The sequence below is a fragment of the Ursus arctos genome, unplaced genomic scaffold (genome assembly GCF_023065955.2).
Source record: "Ursus arctos isolate Adak ecotype North America unplaced genomic scaffold, UrsArc2.0 scaffold_4, whole genome shotgun sequence".
NCBI lineage: Eukaryota > Metazoa > Chordata > Mammalia > Carnivora > Ursidae > Ursus > Ursus arctos.
The window spans coordinates 20,728,082-20,749,930 of record NW_026623056.1 but is presented as its reverse complement, the minus strand read 5'-3'; the positions used below and the strand labels follow the sequence as shown (position 1 = coordinate 20,749,930).

Sequence of the window (21,849 nt, the reverse complement as noted above, 5' to 3'; positions counted from 1 at the left end):
ACCAATAGTGCAGGGAACCAATGGTCAACCATTAATATTTTAAAGGCTTGTATAATGAAGCACAACTGCATTGGACAAATCTAAGCCAAGGTGAGCTATAGCGATCCATACCAGTGGAAATCCAGCTCTATGATTAAAATATGAGCCACTGCCAAACACCTAAGTCAAAGATCCAAGAGAATTTGGCTTACCAAAGTATTAAAGCCTACACCTATTGCCCTAGCTACTGTATAAGGCTCATTTTCCCCTGGAGCTCAGCCTCCAAATATTAGTCCCTGGGACTATTTCTCAAGATTCCCAGTCCATGTACCAATCAGCATGTTGAAGTTTGCAGTGGAAGGCAATAAATAACACTCCTCTCTCCTCTCAAGATCCGATCTACTTGAGAAATGACTCAAGAATTATCAAAGATCAGAATAGTGGTTTTACTACAGAAATTGCTTTTCTTCCTCCTCAGTTTCAAGCCCTGTTCCAAACTGAATGCACGCATCCTGCTTCAAGCAGAGCTGGACAAGACAACCCCAAGTTCCCACCAAACAGAGTACATGTGTGTCCTACAATTAAGTCTAAGTGTGGGTGACATGAAGCAAAGATGAGTGGTCGCTTTCTTTACTTCCACAAAAACAGAAATTCCTAATTCATGTACAAAGAGAACTTAGGTAGGAATAAAGTACCCCTTATGTCTCCACTTAGCCACAGCTGTGGTTTAGCTCAACAGTTCTATTGTAGTTGAGATTTTTCTATGAGTCTTGCAGCCCCTCAAGGTTACATCTGAGGAATCCAGTCAACAATTTATTGGGCTTTCATGTACCCTTAATCTATCTAGAGTTTCTATCACCCACCCTTCTGGGCCAAATACTAGGAATTAGGGTTTCTACAAAGTGAAAAATGGAATGCTGGACACCTTCCCAGTGACAGAGGCCAAGCCCAAATCTACCACTGGCATCACTAGTCCTCTTCCTTCTCATCAAACTCTTATTTGGAGGAAGCTGCGTGTCGTGGGAGAGCTCTTATTCTGTGTGTCATTCATGGAGTAAATTCAGTGATCCAAATTCTCCAGACTTCAGCTCTAGTTATTTAAAGAAGAGATTTGGAATTAAAATGCATACATTTTACTTTCTCAAAGTATTGTCTTTTTCTTTCAAGAAAAGTTATCTTTATTGCCTGGATGGTTGGGAAAAGGCTCTTGAAAGCATAGGGATATAAAAACATTTCTCACTTTATTCTCCAAATACTATTTTGCTGCATATGGAAGTAAGACTGGGAGTCTCTATAAAAAATAAAAATAGTCCATAAATTTTATTTAAGTTTTCTGTAACAACCATGAATTATTTTTAAAATCAGAAAAGAACACCAGAGCCTTTTTTAAAAACAGAGTGTAGTGCTATCATTTGGACACATTCACATAAAAAGAAAATTACCAGATTTCATAAGGTACTATTTTCTCACCTATAAAGTTGGAGAAATACTAGTATTTACTGCTTAATTTAGGGAGGCAAAATAGACATTCTGAACACACAGCACCTAGATGTCTGGTACAAATTCTGTGCCCAACAAATTAATTTCCTACTCTAAGAAATCAACAAAACTTGCCCTGGGGCTGGTGCCAGTGGAGGTTCACTCACTAGTTGTCTCCCAAAATACCCCAGAGTAAAATTATCATGATTGAAACTTCCTCATGTAATAAAGGGTTTAGGTATTTTAGCTGCCTGTCAGGCAAGGAAAAAAAAAATTTAATAAATCCAGACAAACATCTGGATATTTTTCATCATAAAAAAAAGTTCTTAAGCAAGAAATAATACAAATTATACACAAATTCTTCCAGAATATAGAGTAGAAGGGAAAAATCTTCCAACTAATTTTATGAGACTAACAGTGCTCTGATACCAAAACTAAACAAAAAAAAAAAAAAAAAAAGGAGGAAAGAATAAAATTATACACCAATATCTCTTATGAACATAGATGTAAAAATTACCATAAAGTACTTTCAAATGGAATCTAATTGCATATGAAAAGGATGGTACATCATGACTAAGTAGAGTTGATCACAAGAAGGCAAGGCTGGTTTAACATTCAAACATCAATCAATGTAATTCATATCATATCAACAGAATAAAGAGGAAAAAGCAATAGAGTATCTTAGGGGCTTAGAGGAACTTTTTGACAAATTTTGACATTCATTCCTGATTTAAAAAAAAACAAACAGACCTCTCAGTAAACTAGGAATAAAAGGGAACTTACACACATGATAAAGGGCACCCATAAAAGAATTAAGCTAACATCATACTATAATGGTAAGAAACTAAATGCTTTCCCTCTAAGACCAGGATCAACACCAGAATTTCTTTTCTCACCACTTCTACTTTGTAGAAGTACCAGAAGTACCAGGTGTACCAGTAGTACAATCCAGTGCAACAAGTCAAGGGAGGGGGGAAAAAAAAGACATACTGAATGGAAAGGAAGAAATGAGTCTCTATTCATAGGTAACAGGTAAAGAAAGAATCTCAAAAAATACTCAAAAAAGCTGTTAGAACTCATACATGAGTTTAACAAGAGTGCAGGATATATATAGTCAATCATATTTCTCTATACCAACAATGAATAATTAGAAATTGAAATGCAAAACAGTAGTATTTACAATAGCAGCAAAAAGCATGAAATACTTAAGTGTAAATCTTTCAAATTATCGGCAAGTTAAAATGTTAATTTTTCTCTAAACTGATCTGTAGATTCAATACAATTCCAGTTGAAATTGCAGTAAGATTTTTTTTTTTAGAAATTGACAAGCTGATTCTAAAATTTATAAAGAAGGGTGATGAAACAAGAAAAGATGAAACAATTTTGAAAGGAAAGGCTAAGCTGGAAGGGTTATACTACCTAATTTCCAGACTTACTATAAAGTTGTAATAGTTAAAACGGTTTGGTGTTAGAGAAAGGTTGTTAGAGGTATAGATCAGTGCACCAAAATAGAATCCAAGAACAGACCCCCCATGTGGTCAATGGAGTTCAATAAAGGCGTAAAGGCAATTCAACAAAGGGTAATCTTTTCAACAGATAGCTGGAACAATTCTGTGTCCATTTGCAAAAAACCCAAAGGAACAAAAATCAAAAAAATTACCTAGATCCACACTTTGCACCTTATGTAAAACTTAACTCAAAAATGAATCACAGACCTAAATTTAAAAACTATAAAACTTCTAGAAGAAAAAGGGAGGAAAAAAACCTGTGTAACCTTCAAAATATGCAAAGACTTCTTAGATAAAGCATAAGCCATAAAAGACAATTGGATATATTGGACTTTATCAAATATAAGAACTTTTGGACTTTGAAACTCATGATAAAAGCATAATAGTCACAGACTGGGAGACAGCATTTCCAAATAATATATCTGGACTTGTAGCCAGAATATATAAAGAACCCTCAAAATTCAATAATTAAATAAAAAAAAAAATTTAAGTGGCCAAAATATTTGAATGGATAATTTACCAAAAATATAAAAATGGCGAACAAGCCAGGCAAATTAAAGTCACAATGTAATACCATTACACGCTCATTAGAACAAAACATTTAAGAAAAACCGACAATACAAAGTCGAGCAAAGTAAAATTCCTCCTACACTGCTGATGAGAAGGAAAGTGTTACAGCCCCTTTGGAAATCAATTTGGAAGTATCTTATAAAGTTAAACATAAACCACACAATGAAGCAATCTACTCCTACGTATTTACCCAAGTAAAATGAAAACCTATGTTCACATGAAACCGTGTAAATGTTTATAGCAACTTTATTTGCAATCACCCAAATCTGGAAACAACTATGCTACGTACATGTATCTAATACTATTCAGTAATAAAAAGGAACCAAACCAACACATACAACAACATGGATGGATCTCAATGCATTGTTCTGAGTGAAAGAAGCTAGACTCGAAACTCTAGTGAAATCAGTGAAAAAGAGTAATTAATTCAATAGTGCATGACTTCATTTAAAGGACAATCCTGCAAAGCCAAAACTATAGGATGAAGAACAGATAAGTGGTTGCCAGAGGAGAGGGACAAAGGAGTCCTAGAGAGCCTATGGGAGTGAGAGGACCTTTCTCTGTTATGATGGTGGTGGTGGTTACAAGACGGAATGTTTGCCAAAACTCACAGAACTGTGTACTAAAAGGATGAGCTTTACTGTATGCTAATTTACCTTAATTTTTTCTTTAAGTGAGAAAAATAACTCTTGATTTTATAGCAACTTTTCCTCTCATTTCACACATTAAGGTGTACTATAAACCCATCATTCAATGTAGTATTTCTATCCTGAGTTTCTACTCCACTGGGTTGGTGGACAAACTTACCATCAATTCTTCCTGAGATTTACCCCCATCCCAGTTTCTCCCAAGTTTATGCTATAGTTAGGAGTCCAGAGGTGGTAGCAAGGTGGGAGCGCCATGGCAATGGATTCATAGTCATAGGTCCATATGGTAGCTGCATCCATTGTCTCATGCTGCATAGCCCGTTATATCTGGTAACTCCCCAGTGTTTCCCTGTCACTCTTGGGGAAAGGGAATTTTTCTTTCAAGGCTGTTGTGTATCAATTTTCACATTGTAGTCAATGAACGAGGCAGCCATTTCCTCTTTAGGGTCTAGTTACCATTCCATTAGTGCTGCTGGGAAGTAGGGGGCGGGATCCTTCTCTCTGGACCACAGAACTCTCTGAATCATCGCTTATTTCTGCTTTTCTCTCTCTCTCTCTCTCTCTCCCCCTTCTCTCCCCAACCCCTCCCTTCTGTACACAGTGCCCAGAGGAATACTCTGCTCTCTCCTCTGCTTGCTTCTGGCCAAAATATTTTGTCTATACCCTTAAATACCAACCTTTTACCTTCTTCACAAAAACTCTCAAAGTTCGCCTGAGGGCTTAGGCTTTTCCATGACAAATGTCAGAAAGACAAGCAGGCTATTTCTGAGTTCAGCCCTTTCAGCGCCTCCCCTGAGGCAATCAAGTAGAGTTGCGTACAGGGGTGAAGAGAGAGGGAGGGGAGATGGAAACAGTGCTAGAACAAAACAGATTGATATCTTAAGATATTGCTCCACCTCTCTTGGATAAGAAATGCTAAAGGTGCTACCTTAATTGCAGTTTCCTTTACAGGAAGATGGAAATACCCGATTTGACATTATTAAAATGATGCTATTGTGTTATGAGATTATGTTGTTCTACAGAGTGTAGGAGCGAAGATTTTTGAATGCAAGGACTAATGTGTGAGCCAACAAGTGTTAAAGAATGTGCATAAAATCATGCTAAGAAACGTTGCCAGTCTATCAGCATTCTGGACAGCTGTTCAGAAGCAAAAAAAAAAAAAAAAAGAAGAAGAAGAAGAAGAAGAAAAGAAAAGAAAAACAGATTCTAAAAAATAAGATTTTTGAAAAGCGTGCTGCCAAACGTTAAGAAAAAAAAAATCAGTGAAGAAGAGTAATTAATTCACATATTCCATATTCTCCTGTTTTAATCCTCCCAATGGCAATCAGGTACTTTTGAAGGAGACATTTAGAACCCTAAGCTCACTTAAAACATTCTTTCCAGCAAGCAGCTAGTCAGGGACCTGCTTGTCCTGAGAGCGACTGTCAACACCTTCTGCCTGCAACCCCAAAGAAGTCTGCCTGCCTTGCTACCAGGCAGTCTAAACAATCCCGTGTTAGAGCCAACTGCAGAGCACACTTTCCAGGTGTCCAGAAGTTCAGGGAAGCTACTGTTCAGACATAAATGAAGCCCTGTGTTTCACAAGCCAGCACCTGCTGGGGGTTAGATGGACCACCTTCGGCTGGGCAAGCAATCAACCTGGGTTATCCCTGGGTGTGTATGGAAGTGAGGTGGTAATTTGCCCATCACACAAAGTATTCAAGGAGGGAACAGATGGGTTTGGAGGGCTTATTGCAGAGAGAATTCAAAGGCAGGGGGTCTAAATGGCTTTAAAAAAATCTTCTGCCACCATAAGACCTTAAAATTTTATGAAATGCTATTTTTTCCAAAGTGAGAAAAGAATACTACCTTCTAAGAAACTTGTCTTCCCTAATGAATTAAAGCCTGGCTGATTCCATTGAGAAATGAAAACAAATGATACCACATGCAGGAATTATATAACCCGAGATATAAATCAGAGATAGTCTACAAATTAGGCAGTATTTTTAAAATTATATATTAATTCGTGTAATATTTGTAACAGTTTATGTAATTTTTCACTTAAAGTAAGTTTGTGCTATAGGACTTCCCTGGGACTGTAGGATTTTTTGAATGCAGAAGAACAGACCTTCCTCATTTGAAATAAGGAAAGAAAAGTAGCATGATTCAGTGGGAAAAATGGGCCCACATATGGGAATTTCTATAAAGGAATGATTTTGCAATGTTTTCAAATCTACGTGTTATTGCAAAGGTGATCACTAATAGAGCGAAGTAAATCCATAGGGAAAAAAAGGGGGAATTTGTGATAGACATACCATGAAGCAAAAGGCATGTTTCAGAGAGTTTTTAATTTTTAAGCCACTGATTTGACAAAAACTAAATTTTCATTTTGACCAAATGCTCTCATAAGAAAATACGTGTGTTCGGATAGAGAAGTTATTTCCTGCTTTTAATCAATATGTATTCCATACTGTCTGTCTGAAGTTCTATGAACCCCAAAGAAATGGGACCAAGTCAGTGAGATCTTCCCTTTACATTCTTCTCCACAGTAGATCACATAAAGAAATCAAGCCATCAGAGTCATGCAATTACAGGGGACATAGGGAAAATCTTTGTACGTTTTGCTCAATTTTGCTATAACCCTAAAACTGCTCTAAAAAAATTAAGTCTCCTAAACAAAAAAAAAAGAGGATTTCATTTTACCTAGATGTTTCCAAGAATTAGATAGTATTTTTTTCCAAGATTTTAAAAAAATTGGGGCGTCTGGGTGGCTCAGTCATTGAACATCTGATTCGATTTCTTGATTCAGGCTCAGGTCATGATCTCAGTTCAGATCATGATCTCAGGGTCCTGGAACAGAGCCCAGCATCAGACTCCCTGCTTCCCCTTTCCCATTTTATCTGCCCATCCCCTTGCTCAAGCACTGTCTGTGTAGCTCTCTTTCTCTCTCTCTAAAATAAATAAATAAATCTTATTTAAAAATCACATTATGCATATTTAAATTATTTCTAAAAGAAACTCTTTAGCTTTATTCTTAAAACATATTACTAGAAAGAGTCCTGGACTAAGAGTCAACATGTAGTCCCAGCACTAATCACAGCTCCACATGCCACCAGCTAAGTGAGTTTGTGTTAGTTCCTCTTTCTGGACCTCAGTGTCATCAGATGGAAATTGGAACAATATCACCCTTCCCCACCTAAGATGACAGGAACATGAAAACACTTTGAAAAGAATAAAGTCATGTACAAATATAAGCAAGGAAGAAAGAAAACAGTATGCTGTAAGAATCTTTCCTTCCTTCCCTTCCCTTCCCTTCATTTCCTTTTTTCCTACCTTTCCTTCCTTCCTTCCTTCTTTCCTTCCTGCCTGCCTGCCTGCCTGCCTTCATCCAGCAAATACTATGTGAATTCCCAACATAAACCAGGCTCTCTGCCAGGCACTAAAAATTTCACAGTAAACAAAAGCAGATAGGATTACAGTCTTTCTGGAATTTACAGTCTAATGCAGGAGCCAGGGGCTAAATAATAATACCAACAAATATATTTAAAATTGTGCTGTTTGCCATAAGGAAAAGTTAAAGGTGGGTTGGGAAATAATGATGGGTGACCCAAATTAGGTGGAGGATTAGGGTGCAGGGTAAAGGAATCAAGGGAAAGTTTCTCAGACACTTGAGGCATAAGGAACTGGCAGGTAAAAAATTGAGGGAAAGAGATTGCAGAGAATATTCCTGGTAAAGGAAAAACACTTGCAAAGGTTTTGAGGTGAAAAAAGCTTGACATATCCAAAGCACTAGCAGGAGGCCAGGGTAACCATTGGTTTTTATTCATGCTACCATGATGATAATCTCCTATTACTTTTGAGACAAGACTAGAACAATCATGAAAACAGACAACCTAATTTTTACTCAGGCTAAACTTTCTATTCTCAACAAATGTTTCTTAATTAGAATGTCTCTATACCCAAAGAAAATACTTAATCCCTATATACCTAGTATGTATTACGCCTGAAGGACATTTTAGACATCCTCTCTTCTACAGGCTTCAAAAAGAGTCAGTTGGTTAAAATTAATGATTTTTTAAAGATTTATTTATTTATTTATTTATTTGAGAGAGAGAACAAGCTGGAGGGGCAGAGGGAAAGGGAGAAAGTCTCAAGCAGACTCCACACTGAGCACGGAGCATGATGGGACTTGATCTCATCACCATGAGATCATGACCAGACGAAACCAAAAGTCAGATGCTTAACTGACTGCATCACCCAGTCACCCCCAAATTAAGAATTTTAATAAGAAAATTGATAGATTATAATCTATCCTGAGAAAAAGGTAAATGGACTCAAAACCTTAACATAGGAGCAATAGTTAATGAATTTAAGGCTGCTGGTGCTGGGAAAGAGAAAACAAAGGAGACACAGTCTGGATCCCACATATTTACACAAAGCTGTCACATGAAGAAGAGGGGACGTCAAAGGTCTCTAATGGATACCAGAGGATTTCATGGTTAAAGTTCACAGGAGGGCAAAATGTTCCTTGGTATGTAAGAAAGAATCAGATAAGAGTGGGAGATGTCTAATTTGGCAGATGGAAGAAATAGGTATTCCTTTAGAAGTCACAAATAAATCATAAATGTACATATAGATTCAATCACCCCTTGGGGACATCTAGAGAAAATTCAGACCAAACCTTAAGGACCATTGTAATAGACAACCTGTAAAGTCTATTCCAGCATCAGGAGAAGCCATTAGAAAGTGCCTCTTAACAGAAAGATTTAAGAAACGCTTCTCAGTAAAAGAGAAATTTCATCTCTCAAAATGGTTAATCATCTAGGAGACAGAAGCTATAATAAGGAGTGGGATGGCTTTACTAACACCACCACGGAAGAGTTGTTGGGAGTTTAGTAGCTATCAATGGTTATCATACAGAGTTTTTCATTGGATGGAAATTTTCATTCATCAGAAATCTTTGTTAGTATTTCCCATTATGGGTTTAGAATTTTGGTACAGTTTGGTAAGAGAAATTGGGGTGGGAGGTGAGAGCCCCAGGATACCTGGCTTGAGCATAAGCGTTCTGTACCAGATCTAGGGGAAAGTTGTTAAAGGACTTCTGGAGGTGGATGGGCACAAGCCAGGAAAGTTACGAGCTGGAGCAGACACTGAAGGAGGAAGAGCTAGACAAGTAAAGTAACCAGGCAGAAGAATCCTTTTAATAGTAGATAAAGAGAAAGAGCAACCTAACAGAGACAGAACATTCAAGAAAGTGCAAGAATCAATAGTTTGAGCGTGGGCTATGTGAGCTAGTTTGGTGAATAGGTAAGCTGAAGCTTTGCTTGTGAAAGAATAAACATTGATCCAGGAGGTCAGGGGTTCTTAACCTTGAGTTTCTGTTAATCTTCTGAACATATGAATATAGTCTCTTTATAGGTGCACATGAGAGCTTGTTCTGTGATGCCCTAGAGTTTCCCTTAGGGAATCTGGCAGCTCAGCCTGAGCCAAGGAAGAGTCCTGGGCTTTATGTTGACCTAAGTATGATTAGACAAGATGGGACACAGAGACTGATAGAGGTTTTATCAGATCATGATGCTGATGAAATTTTAAAAGGTGACTGGATATGTTACATTCTTCGTAAATCCTCCTCCCAATCCCAACCCAGATGAGGGATTAGACATTTAGATAGCATCTACTGAGTGTCTATTATCTGCCAAGCAGTGCATGAGTACTTTATTCGCAATACAAGCCTGTAAAATAAATGCTATTCTCACCTTACAGGAGGAAAAGAGATTCAAAAAGGCTAAATCCTTTATTCATTTTATTCACCCATTCATTTATTGAGCCAATATATCTTGGTTAAGCTCCTCTTACTTGCTGCTATAGGGAGCGTCTACCAAGTGCTACTGTAGGGAACCCACCAAGAGCTATTATAGATTGCACCCATTGCTTTATGTACCCAACATCCTTTCATCCTAGAACAGTACCACTTTGGGGATACCAGTGTTGGTTAAGTGACCAACTCTTGATTTCAGCTCAGGTCATGATCTCTGTGTCCTGGGATCCAGCCCTTCATCAGGCTCTGTGCTCAGTGGGGAGCTGGCTCTAGGATTCTCTCTCCCTCTTCCTCTGCTCCTCTCCCGCTCACTCTCTTGTTCTCTCTCAAATAGAAATAAATCTTAAAAAACAAAACAAAAAAACAAAAACAGAACAGTACCACTTTTCTTTTTTGGGCCTTCCTGTTTCTCTGGTCTATCAATACGTATCACAAAAACTTTCATTTTCTCACCTAATCCCTCCTTCCTGATCATAAGTGATGGTCAATTGACTTAGTATTCTGGGATTTGGGACTAAGAGAAAATCAGGATGAAGTCTGGTCAATGGCTAAAAAACTGTAGGACGAAGTATTCCGAATTGTGAAGGACCATGCTTATTGTCAGCTGGAGGAAGTCCGCAGTAAAAGGGAAAAATGAAGCTGGCACAGTGAAAGACAGCAGAGACGTGAGACAGCCTGGATGCTGATGGCAGTCATATCTGCTCCATTGTTTGCCTTTCCCAAGGACTGGGTGTTCACCTCTGCCTTGGATTCCGTGAGTCTATCACAGGGTCCTGCAAAAATTATTTCTGCTTAACCATGCCTTCTTTTTTAAACCTCTTATAGCTTATTACCATGCTACGCATGAAAGACACAAAGATGAAAAGCATACAGTCTCTGACTTAACAGTCTTAAGAGGTGTTTCATAAGGACATGTGTGTGGACATAGATCATTACAACATTCTCAGTGGGGTTAGGTAGGAACATGACCGCTTACAGTGTGTATCTGATTCATCCAAATATCCCTTCCTTTGCCATTCATCCTCTGCAAGATCTTGATCTACTTCCTCCCTCCAGGCATTGGCATCTCTAAGAATCTGGCTATAGTGATACACCATAATTGACGTAAGATCAGAGGTCTGCAAATATTTTCTGCAAGGGACCATGCAGTAAATACTTTGGCCTTGTGGATTATATAGACCCTGTCACAACTATTCAATTCTGCTCTTGTAACAAAAAGCAGCCACAAAGAACACTTATATGAATGATCATGCCTGTGTTCCAAGAAAACTTTATTTACAAAATTGGGTTAAGAGGCCAAATTTTATCCACAGGCCATAGTTTGCCAACCCTAGCTCTGGGGCATCTGGGAGCAAAGTGAAGTTAAGAAACAGGATGTGGAATGTTAATTGATTGACAGAAGTGGGCATCAGGTGCTATAGAAACTCGGAGAAAGCACGAAAGTACTCCGTGGGCATGAGGATAAAACATTTATGCAAGAGATGATACCTGCATGGAGTCTTTAAAAATAAAGGACTGTTAGAGAAAGAGGAGATGGGTAGGGAAAGCTGCAATTATAAATATGATGAGGTGTAAGAGACCTTGGCATTTGAAGGATTGCCAATAGTTCCCATTACTGGGGCAAGAAGTAAAAAGTTAGGAGAGTGTCAAAAATAAGGCAAAGCAGGAAAGCAAGGAGAATTTTAAACAAACAAATAAATGAAAACAAGGCATTAGGGAGCCATGGAAGAATTTTAGGCAGAGCAGAATAGACGTCCTCTGATTTCTTTCTTTCTTTTTTTTTTTTAATACTATTTCAGGACTACAAGAAGTAGGGGCAAGGATTTCAGGTAGGAAGACACTGCAATTATTTGGAATCATAGTGGTTTAAAGGTCTAGATTTAGGCAATGAAGTCAATTTAAGCATTAGAATCAGTAGGATCCAACGTGGAGACAGGTTATATGCAGGACCAAGAGAAGAAAAACAGACTACCCATAGGACAATTGGGCAGATAAAAGTGGAGGAAGTCATCAATATTGAAATATTTGGGGCATCACTCAGTTCAGTATCAGACTGTTGAGTATGAGATACCTGTGGGACATTCAAGTCGAGATGTAAGAGAGTGATCAGCTGGCCATGAAGGTAGATCAGCTTTTTACGTACATCTGTCAGCTAGGTGTGATTACTATTCCCATTTCACAGGTAAAGAAACGCAGATAAAGGAAAGGTCAGGGAAAATGTTTTTTTTTAACAATAACTCTAGCTGGATTTCTTATTTCTTAACCTAAATTACAGAATTAGGAATTAACTGAGCATAGGAGCAAATGACAAGTTCATTTACAAAGAGTACGTAGGATGAGAAAAGAGAAAGAATGGAGCTGAAACCCCAGAAACAAAGTCTTTAGGAAACAGGGACAACAGTGTCCATGGTGGTTATGTCCCTGCCCTGGAACCAGAATGCCTGAGTTCAAATCCCAGCTCAGTTGATATTAACAGTAGCATGATTTGAACATGTCAGTTAGACACTTCTATTCCTGCTTCCTCATCTGCAAAGGGTAAATAATAATAGCACCTATCTCCCAGGCTCCTATCAATCAAGTAAAAAGATGTATGTAAATATCTGACCATGCAGCACAGCAAATAGTGAATACTCAAGAAATATTTGCTATTTTTGTTATTATTACCTTGCAAAGGAAACAGAAAATAAATGAATGGTAAAACAGGAAAAGTAGGAGAAAGTGCCATCCTTGAGGCTAAGGAAAGAGAAACTTCAAAAGACAGGAAACACACAGAGCATCAAACATTGTAGAGAGGTCAAGAAAAAGGGGCCTCAAATAGATCTGTGGGTTTACCCACTTTAAGGTCATATGCAGAGTAGCGGAGGCAGCTGCCAGGTTGTGGCTGGTTGAGGAAAGAGTGGGTGCTGGAGAAGCAGAGTCAGTAATAGCTAAGTATACACTAGATGGTTTGTAGGTGTAGGAAGCAGAGAACATTGGCTAAAGGAGATGTCAATGGAATGTAATTTCTAATAAGTGTGGGTTGCTAAGGTAGGACAAATGGGTAGTTTTCCATGCTGAAGGGGAAAAGCAAGTAGTGAAGAAGAGGTTGAAAATACAAGGAACAGGAGAGAACTACTAGAACAAAGTTCTGGAGGAGGAAGAGGTATATGAGATCAGAGCTCAGGGGGAAAATTGACATGAAAGGGGAAGAGAATGCCTCTTCCACAGAAGCAGGTGTAGCCAAGATAAGGAATGGTTCCAGCTATAGTTCTCATCTGATAAACTCAACATCATTGTGACATAGCAAATATGGTCCCTTGCTGAGAGTGATAGAGCCATGGGATAGAGCAACTGAGTTTCCAGAAAAATCTAAAATGTCTGTCGTCGAAAATAGTAAAAGGACCAAACTCTTGATACATAAAAGACAATACGGGTGTCACTCAGGACCAGACACGAACTTATAGTGGCATCAATTCATGTGGCGGCATGATTTCCCCCAGCTGGCTCGGTGGTCTAAGTGCAGGAGCAAGGAAACAGAGAGTAGAGCTGATTCAGAATGTGCAATGTCCAAGGAGAGGGATTTACGATACCAACAAGAGAATGGCCATCCAGGCTGGACAGGATGATTAGAAGAACAGGAAATCAAAGAAGGACTGTTAGTGGGGGAAGGTAGGCATGGATAGCACAAGGAAGCTCAAAGACACCAGAGAACCCATGAAGGGGTAAGAGATGCAATGAGAGGTTTGTGGTCAGAGGATGAAATTTTAAAGTGTTTGAAAGACAAGGAATCAGACAGTCCTCTGGATACTGATCACTCAGAATAATGGCCGGACTTAGGGAAGGAAAGAGAAAAACAAGTTGTGGCCCTCAGTCTTTAATGAATCAATGAATGTGAAGGGAGAATAAGAGGTCCATGGTTGAGAATGGGGGCCGGGGTGGGGGCAGTGTGGAGGATTTGGATGGTAGATCCAAACGCCATGTTTTTTCAAGAGAAACAGGGAACTGGAGGAAGAAGGATGATTTGGAAGGAACAACATGGGGTATAGAGAGAGGTCACATTGCTCTGCTTCTGGGTAAAATTTAAGAAAATGTATTGGCCTTCCCCATAAGAGAACTTCCAGGTAAGTGGTCCCCCTGGGGAGACCAGGTTCCAGTTACGACAGAGGGTAGGGAATGAACCCTATAAAAAGACTAACAATAGGAGAGAATTTGTCAGCATGGACAGGCAAGCTTCAAAGTTGCAACGCAAAGGGTTGGAAGGGGTAGCGTGTGCAGAAGGGAAAAGGGGAAAGGAATCAAAGCAGGACAGGGGTGCAGGGATGTGCCTGGAGGAGCAGTAATAACCCAAGGGCACAGCTGCCAAAGAAAGCTATGATGTGAACTCTGGCAGAGTTCACTGCCTTCAAATTTCCAAAAGAAACTTTGGAATAAACTTGTTTTGATGCTAGAAAACCATGGCATTTGCTCAGGGTTCCAAACAGAATGTTGGTAAAAAAAAAAAAAAAAAAAAAAAAAAAAATGATGCCTCCAAAATAATGTTGTTGTTTTTTTTTCTGTGTATGCCAGGGCAGGATTTTCTTTTACCAAAAATGTAGCTCTTGGTGGAAGCTACAGTGACTCCAGTAACATATAAGAGGGTCCGGATCTCTCGTGGTGGCACCACCAGCTGCCTGAGCTGGTCAAGCAAGCTGTCCTAGCTCCCGTGGTCAGCCAGTAATTAAAGCCTATATTCAAACTCTTACCTGAAGGAATCAAGGTCTATGCATTTTGTACCAGTTTGCCTCTATATAAAGCAGACTATCAATAACCATTCAGCTATTTCTCAAGATCATAATAGAGAACTGAGTATATATTCACAAAAGCAATAAACTTTGCAAACGGAGATACACGGTACAAATATCAGGCATTGCCATTACTAAGTAATTTATTATGTGACAGTTTGAGATACATACCAGAAACAAAATATGAAGTGCAATAGAGTGGGGTAGAGAGGTAGAGCCAAGACCCATGGGGAGTGACTTGGCAAGGGTTCTTGGAGGAGGTGAGATTGGAGCTGGAGATTGGATGTGTTTCATTTTCCCCAAAGATTCCTCGCCTCTAGTTGCTCAAGCATACCCTTCCTCTCCCCATTTCAACTAAGCCTAGAAAATTCGGCGGTCAGCAGAGAACAAGAGAGAAGCCAGCAAGGCCTCACTCCGCTAACTGAAGCCGAATGCGGAGTGGAAGAGCACAGCCCACCTACCTCACAGGCCATTGTCTTCCCTTGGCAGAAACACTCCTTGCTGCTCCCGCTCAGCTCTTGGGGGCTGACCTCTTTTTCAAGCCTGTGATCAGCCTGCTTATCGGGCCTGACCTCCTTCAGCTGGATCTTGTTTTTGACTTGGCTCCTTTCTTCTCAGCTGTTTCCATTTTAGGCCTCTGCTCCTGACTCTTGAAAGCAAAAGTAGCCAAGCCCCTTCCCTCTGCCCAGGCCAAGGTTCAGGGACTGTATTTGGGCACCTCAGACCTAAGTGGGACCAAAGACTGGTGTCCATCTTTGGCTTTCTGGTCGAGGCCCTATTTGGAACAGCTGAGCCTCCTCTAGGAGTCTGGGGTTCAGGAGAACAGCATGTCAGCATGAGGTGAAGCGAGATTTCAGCAGGAAGGAAAAGGCAGAGGACTTATTTTCCCAGATAGGGGCTGAAAGCCCACTTCCTTTCCATTTTGAGCAGTTGAACTACTGAGGAGCATTAAGTCAAACCCCATGTACTCTCCAGCTTTATCGCGCGATGAGGCCCAGGGCGTGGAGAGCTCGAAACTCACCCATCTTGCCAAATAAACAACAACAATGCACAGAAACCTTTCCCTAAATTTCTGCGCCCCAGATTTGGGGGTGTGCCTCTACCTCCAGGAGCAAGTGGCTTCCTGGAAGGCTGAAGGGGATGAAAAAAGCAAGACCGATTCTCCCTATTGCCCACTCTCATGCCACTGCCTCGCCTGCCCCCCCTTTCCCACCCACAACCCCTCCTACTCCCCAAGGGGTGCCATTTTGGAGCCAAAATCCACTTTGTCAGCACAAGAGCAGCCCTGCCTTCTCTTGCTCCACACACCATGTGACCCTGGAGAAACTCCAGGGCATATTTCATCTGGCATCAGCAACTAGAGGTCACCGTGACCCAAAACTTCCTGCATTCCCAGGCCTGGCAGCCTTGCCAAAGCCAGCCATGGTGGGGGGAAGGAGAGCGCCGCTTGGGGGGAGCTGACCGAGTGTGGTGTCGGCCGCCCTGCCTGCCAGCAGACAGCAGCACTGGTTTTCCACTGCCGGCCATTCATTGGACTTGGCCAGCTTTGTTCCTTCCCTGGGACCAAGTCAACAAGCTGAGACCAGAAGAGCTGCGGCTCTGGCATGCAGAGTGAAGCCATTTCTGTTTGCATGCACACCACGGGCAGTCGCTCTGCTCAGTGGCCCCCCAGACTCTGATTTCCCACCTGTCCTACCTGCTGGGCACTGCAGTGTGACAAGCATTCAGGACTCCCAGTGACTGCTGCTTTTTTCCCCCCCTACGTAGGAGAGAACAGATCATTATAGAGGCCAGAGACTTCATCCTGAATTTTGCTCAGACTCAAAAAAATACAATGAAGGTGAACCTCTAGAGCCAGAAAACAATTTTAGTATCAGTCTACAGGGTCCCCTTCCATGCAAGAATCATAAAGTTTTAGGGTTAGAAAAGATCATAAACCATCCACGTAAGTGGTTCTTCATACAATTTGGTAAAGAGACCTTTGAGTAACTGATGAAAACAAGCCACTCCCTGCCTAGGCAAAAACCAGCAGACACGGGATTTTGCTCACAATTTGGGGAGTGCAGGAACTCCTAAAGACCCTGCACCGCTGCCTTCTGGACCACTCCCTCCCCTTCCAGCACTCTTGTTTTGCAGAATGGGAACTGTCAGACCCAGAGAGGACAGTGACTCTTGCAAAATCAAGGCTAGTTGTGGTCCTGCTGAACCCGGATCCCTCGATTCCAAGGGAATCATCAGGGCCCTCACCTCTGGACCATTGTCTTCTTGGCTTTGCTCTTAGTGTCTCTCTTTCTCTTCCTTTATTCCCTTCCTGCTTTCTCTCCTCAGGTCTTCTCCCTTTCTTTCTCCTATTCTTTTTCTTCAAGTTTTATTTCCTTTTGTGCTTTCCTTTCTCCTACTCTCTTGTCTTCTCTGTCTCTGCCCTGTGTCTCGGGACCCAATCGATTTATCAGTGTCAGGTCTGTGGTCCCCTGGATAGGTCACCGGCTCCTGTGGAAGGATATCATGTGTACACCAAGGAAAGAACGAAATTGTTGAAAGCAGTGACATCAAGGAGAAAAATTTCATCTCTCTCCCCAAATCTTCAGTATTGATCTAGTGGAAATGGGTCTTATTTTCACCCTTAGTGAAGACAAATAACATCAAGAGAGAGGAATACAGAAACCAGTAGATTAGCAGTACTCATGATATGGTTGGGGAGATTCAGGGGATCCCTGAGACCTTTTCAGAGGGTCTACAAGGTCAAAATTGTTTTCACCATAATGTTAGACATTATTTGTCATTTTTACTGTGTTCACATTTGAACTGATGGTGTAAACACCACAGGGGGTAAAACTGGGGGTGGGGGGCAGGGGCAGTAGCTAGCATGTATCCAGGCACTGATACCAAATTGGACTCCCAGTCATTGTAATCCTCACAGCCATGAACAACAGTTGTTTTAAAAAGTAAATTTTACTTAAGAATACTCATAAAGGAGCAGTTAAAAATATTTATCTTATTAAATTTAATTTTATTAAACTGAAAATAAGCCTCAAGTACACATTTTTTTCTATTCCCCGGCAAGATGAGAAACGTGCATAAAGTACTTCTGTCACATACTAAACTATAACCGTTGCCTCAAAGAAAAGTAGTTACACAATTGAGATGTAAGCTTGTACCAATCACTTTTTTCCAGTTTTACCTGGAAGAACGACTGACAAACTGTGGTTGTCTAAACCTGTGTATTTGGCAGACGTTTTCCTAATAATGAACAAAGTGAGCCTGTCACTTCCAGGGCAAAATAGACAGCACCTTTTGCCAACGGGAAATCTGAGCTGTCAGTCAAAAATTAAAATGCTGGGAATGTGTACCTACCACCATAAACTGAACTGTTTCCCCATACTTAAAACTTTTCTGGTTAGATCAGTGGTGATATTGACAAATGTGATTATTTGAATTTTAGAATGAAATATGTCAACATTTGGAAGACTGGTATAAGCCAGTGAACTGGTATTTTCCAAATGACCAATGCACGGTGTTACAAAACCATGCCTGGGAAAACAGCCACTGAAAATGCAAGATAGGCTGGTGGATTTTAACATAACTGAATACAAAGTGTTCACTAATAGGTTCCAAGTTCCACAAAGCAGCTAAACTCTAAGAAACTACCATATCTTGAGTTTTGATGTAGTAGCAAAGAAAAATGTCTGCAATTATTTAAAAACATTAGTAAGATATCCCACTCTTTTCCAACTCTGTATCTGTACAAAGCATCTACTTCAACTAAACAATGTATTATTGCAAATTTAATTGAAGATAAGAAAATCTACCAGTCTTCAATTAAACCATACTTTAGTTTTGAAAAAATGTACAATGACACCAATTTTTTTTCTTTTGGAAAATAAGGGAATTTGTGAATTTTAAAAAATTTCTGAGTTTCAATTTCTAACACATATCTATGAATAAATATAATCCATGCAAGCACAAGCTCTTTGGAGTGGAATGGAGTCCTGAAGCCAAAATATTTGACTACCACTCCTGTAGACTATTCTAGAAGGAAGCAGAGATAAATCCGTGTGACACTTATTAACTGGGCGTCTAGTATGGGTAAGGCTCATGCTAAGTACTACAGGGCATCCGGCTCTTACAGCCCTCACAGTGTAGCAGGAAGATAAGGCATGGAGGTCAATAGCTGTGCTCCGAGTCCAGGAGTCCCACCAGAGAGAAGGTATCTAATGCCACCAAAGCTCCACTTGGTTTGGAGGTAAGAGGAACTAGAAAAGTCTCTACAGAGGAGATAACAGTTGAGAAGCCTGAATAAAAACTAAGCATTTAGAAAACAAAACAAAAAAGCAGAGGGACTGGGGAATGTTGATGCAGGCCAAGCAGAGGTTAGAGCACGAGGGTGGGAGAGCAGAGGGTATGTTGAGTAGAGCAAGCATTCCATTAGGCACAACTGAGATGCAGGACACAAAGCCTCCTATACAGTTGATGCTCAATGAATGCTTGCCAGATGAACCTATGTATGAAAACAGTGATTGGCTAGGCCATGGATGGGTTTAGCTGTGTCTTATTGCCCCTACTTCCCACAGTATATGTGAGAAAATTGTGTGGAGAAAGTTGATAGAGGCCAAAGAAGTGAGAAGATTCATATAAAGTGCAAATTAGAGATGGAGTCAGACCCTGACCTGGCTTCAGGGTCTCCTTTGCCAGACAATTCCTTCTGAAGTCAGGCCCTGGCTGATATTCCTCTGCCCTAACTCGAGCGTGACATTGAATGAATAAGGGTGAGACTGACACAAGCCTTGAGATTCATCATTGGAAGAACTTCTTCTGAACACCACTCCCTGATCAGAGTGAGAGGGATTCGGAGAGGAAAAAGATGCTGTTCTTGTCCTCACAGTCTCTTGAACAAGATCTTCAGGGGAGAGAGACCCATCTGACCACGACTGAGAGGGTATAGAGCTACCCTAAGTACACAGCACAGACAAGACCTCCAGCTGAAGGATGGTGAAGCTTTCAAGAGGGGATAGAAGATGGGAGGGATTCAAGGGACTTTTAAAGGATAAAGACTGATTTGATAAATAGTACTCATTCATGAGTTCAAAGGCTCCTGAGGTCTGTGAATCTGTCCTCTCTGTCTTTGGATCCCCAACACCAAACACAGTGTCTGTCATAACAGAGACGTTCCATAAGTGTCTGATGCACTACTCTGAATGCAAGGGTGAAGAAGAGATAGGATGCCAAGACTCAACTTCTTTCCACCTTTTTCCACCTTTCCATTAAGATACTATTGATAGATCACATGTAGAAGTTTAAGGTGTATGACATGATGATCTGATACACATATACATTGCAAAATAATTATCCCAAAAAGGTTAGTTAACACTTCCATCCCCTCACATAATTACCATTTTGTGTGTGTGATGATAACTTTAAGATTTGCTCTCCTAACAACTTTCAAATATATAATACAGTATTGCTAATTACAGTCACCATGCCGTACATTAGATCCCCAGAACTTATTCCTCTTATAGCTGAAAGTTATACCCTTTGACCAACATCTCTACATCCCCCGCCCCTTTGCCCCTGGCAATCACAATTCTATTCTCTATTTCTTTGTGTTCTACTTTTTTAGATTCTATATACAAAGGAGAACAGAGAGCATTTGTGTTTTTCTATTTTGCTTAGCATAATGACTTCAACATCCATCCACATTGTCACAAATGGCAAGATTTCCTTCTTTTTTATGGATGAATAATTTTCCATTATAAATATATATCATATTTTCTTTATCCATTTACACATTTATGGACACTTAGGTTGTCTCCATGTTGTGGCTATCGTGAATAATGCTGTGGTGAAAATGGGGGTGCAGATATCTCTTCCAGACTGATTAATTTCCTTTGGATATATATAGAAGAGGAAATGCTGGATAATATGGTAGTTCTATTTTTAATATTTTGATGAACCTACATTTTTTTAATTTAAATTCAATTAGCCAAGTTATAGTACATCATCAGTTTTTAATATAATGTTTAATGATTCGTTGGTTGAGTATAACGCCCAGTGCCTCCATTTTGTTTCTCATAGTGATTGTACCAATTTACTTCCCACCAACAACAGTGCACAAGTGTTCCCTTTTCTCCACAGGCTGACCAAAACTTGTTGTCTCTTATCTTTTTGTTAACAGCCTCCTAACAAATGTGAGGTGATATCTCATTGTGCTTTTGATTTGAATTTCCCTGATGATTAGTGATGTTGAGCATTTTTTAATGAGTCTGTCGGCCATTTCCAAGACCCAATTTTGAATAGGCCACATATTTTCTACACTCTGGTCTATGACTCTCCAATCTCCCCTTCTCCACATCAGAAATCTTGTCAGTCATTGGTACACAAATCTGTCACTGGCAGGCAGCCTCTCCTGGACCAGCAATCAAAAGGTAAAAGTGTCCTGTTTCACTGCGGACAAAGCCTTGTAGGTACCCAGGACAAATAAGACAGGAGCTACTACAGACCAACTCTCTGCCTCCCTTTATACACACTCTCTCACTCCCTCTCAGCAGGCAGGGGACAAAAGCATTGCATTGGTACCCTAGTCGTGAGTCAGAATCTCTGTAAGAAAGGCTACAATCAATACGTGTGACACAAGACTGATATGATGCCCTGGAACTAAGGGACCATCTGCAAAACTGATGTCAATCACTTCCTAAGATCACGTGTTATGCTCCTCCAGGATGGATGGGCCTGCTTCCCACCTCGACTAGAGCAAGGAGAAAGGTGATTGATGACAGCAAGGGATTACCAGCCCTAAAGAAGGGGTATTCTGTACTTCTCTTTCCACCCTATCAGCACCGACATGCACAGAGATGCAGTCCTACCCATCACATCTAAAAATGCCCACATTGAAAACACTTCCTCTTTTTGGGATTGGCTGTCAATACAAGCGACATCATGAGAAAATCAATTATACCTGGGTGAACGTTAGTGCCATCACCAGAACAAATGACATGAACTTAAGATGCAAGGAGAGCCAGTGAGGAGGTGGAGGGATTTCAGCCGCATAAATAGCAAGTTGAACTCCAAACCCAAGGACCTGAAGCAGTTGGTCAACCCAAGACTTCCTAAGC

The 21,849-nt window shown here is 40.4% G+C and overlaps 1 protein-coding gene across 5 annotated transcripts in view; it reads right to left on the bottom strand.

The window, feature by feature from the left end:
- The window catches only part of TPRG1 (tumor protein p63 regulated 1), a 477,906-nt gene that overhangs the window by 377,055 nt on the left and 79,002 nt on the right, over positions 1–21,849 (bottom strand). For 4 of the 5 annotated variants that reach the window (XM_057306602.1, XM_057306603.1, XM_057306599.1 and 1 more), the window contains exon 1: positions 15,202–15,892. The exons of the other annotated variant lie outside the window; for it this stretch is intronic. In XM_057306602.1, the coding sequence (XP_057162585.1) occupies positions 15,202–15,213 (12 nt within the window). In that variant the 5' untranslated portion in view covers positions 15,214–15,892. Of the gene's footprint in view, positions 1–15,201; positions 15,893–21,849 lie in introns of those variants that run through there. 5 annotated transcript variants of the gene reach the window in all.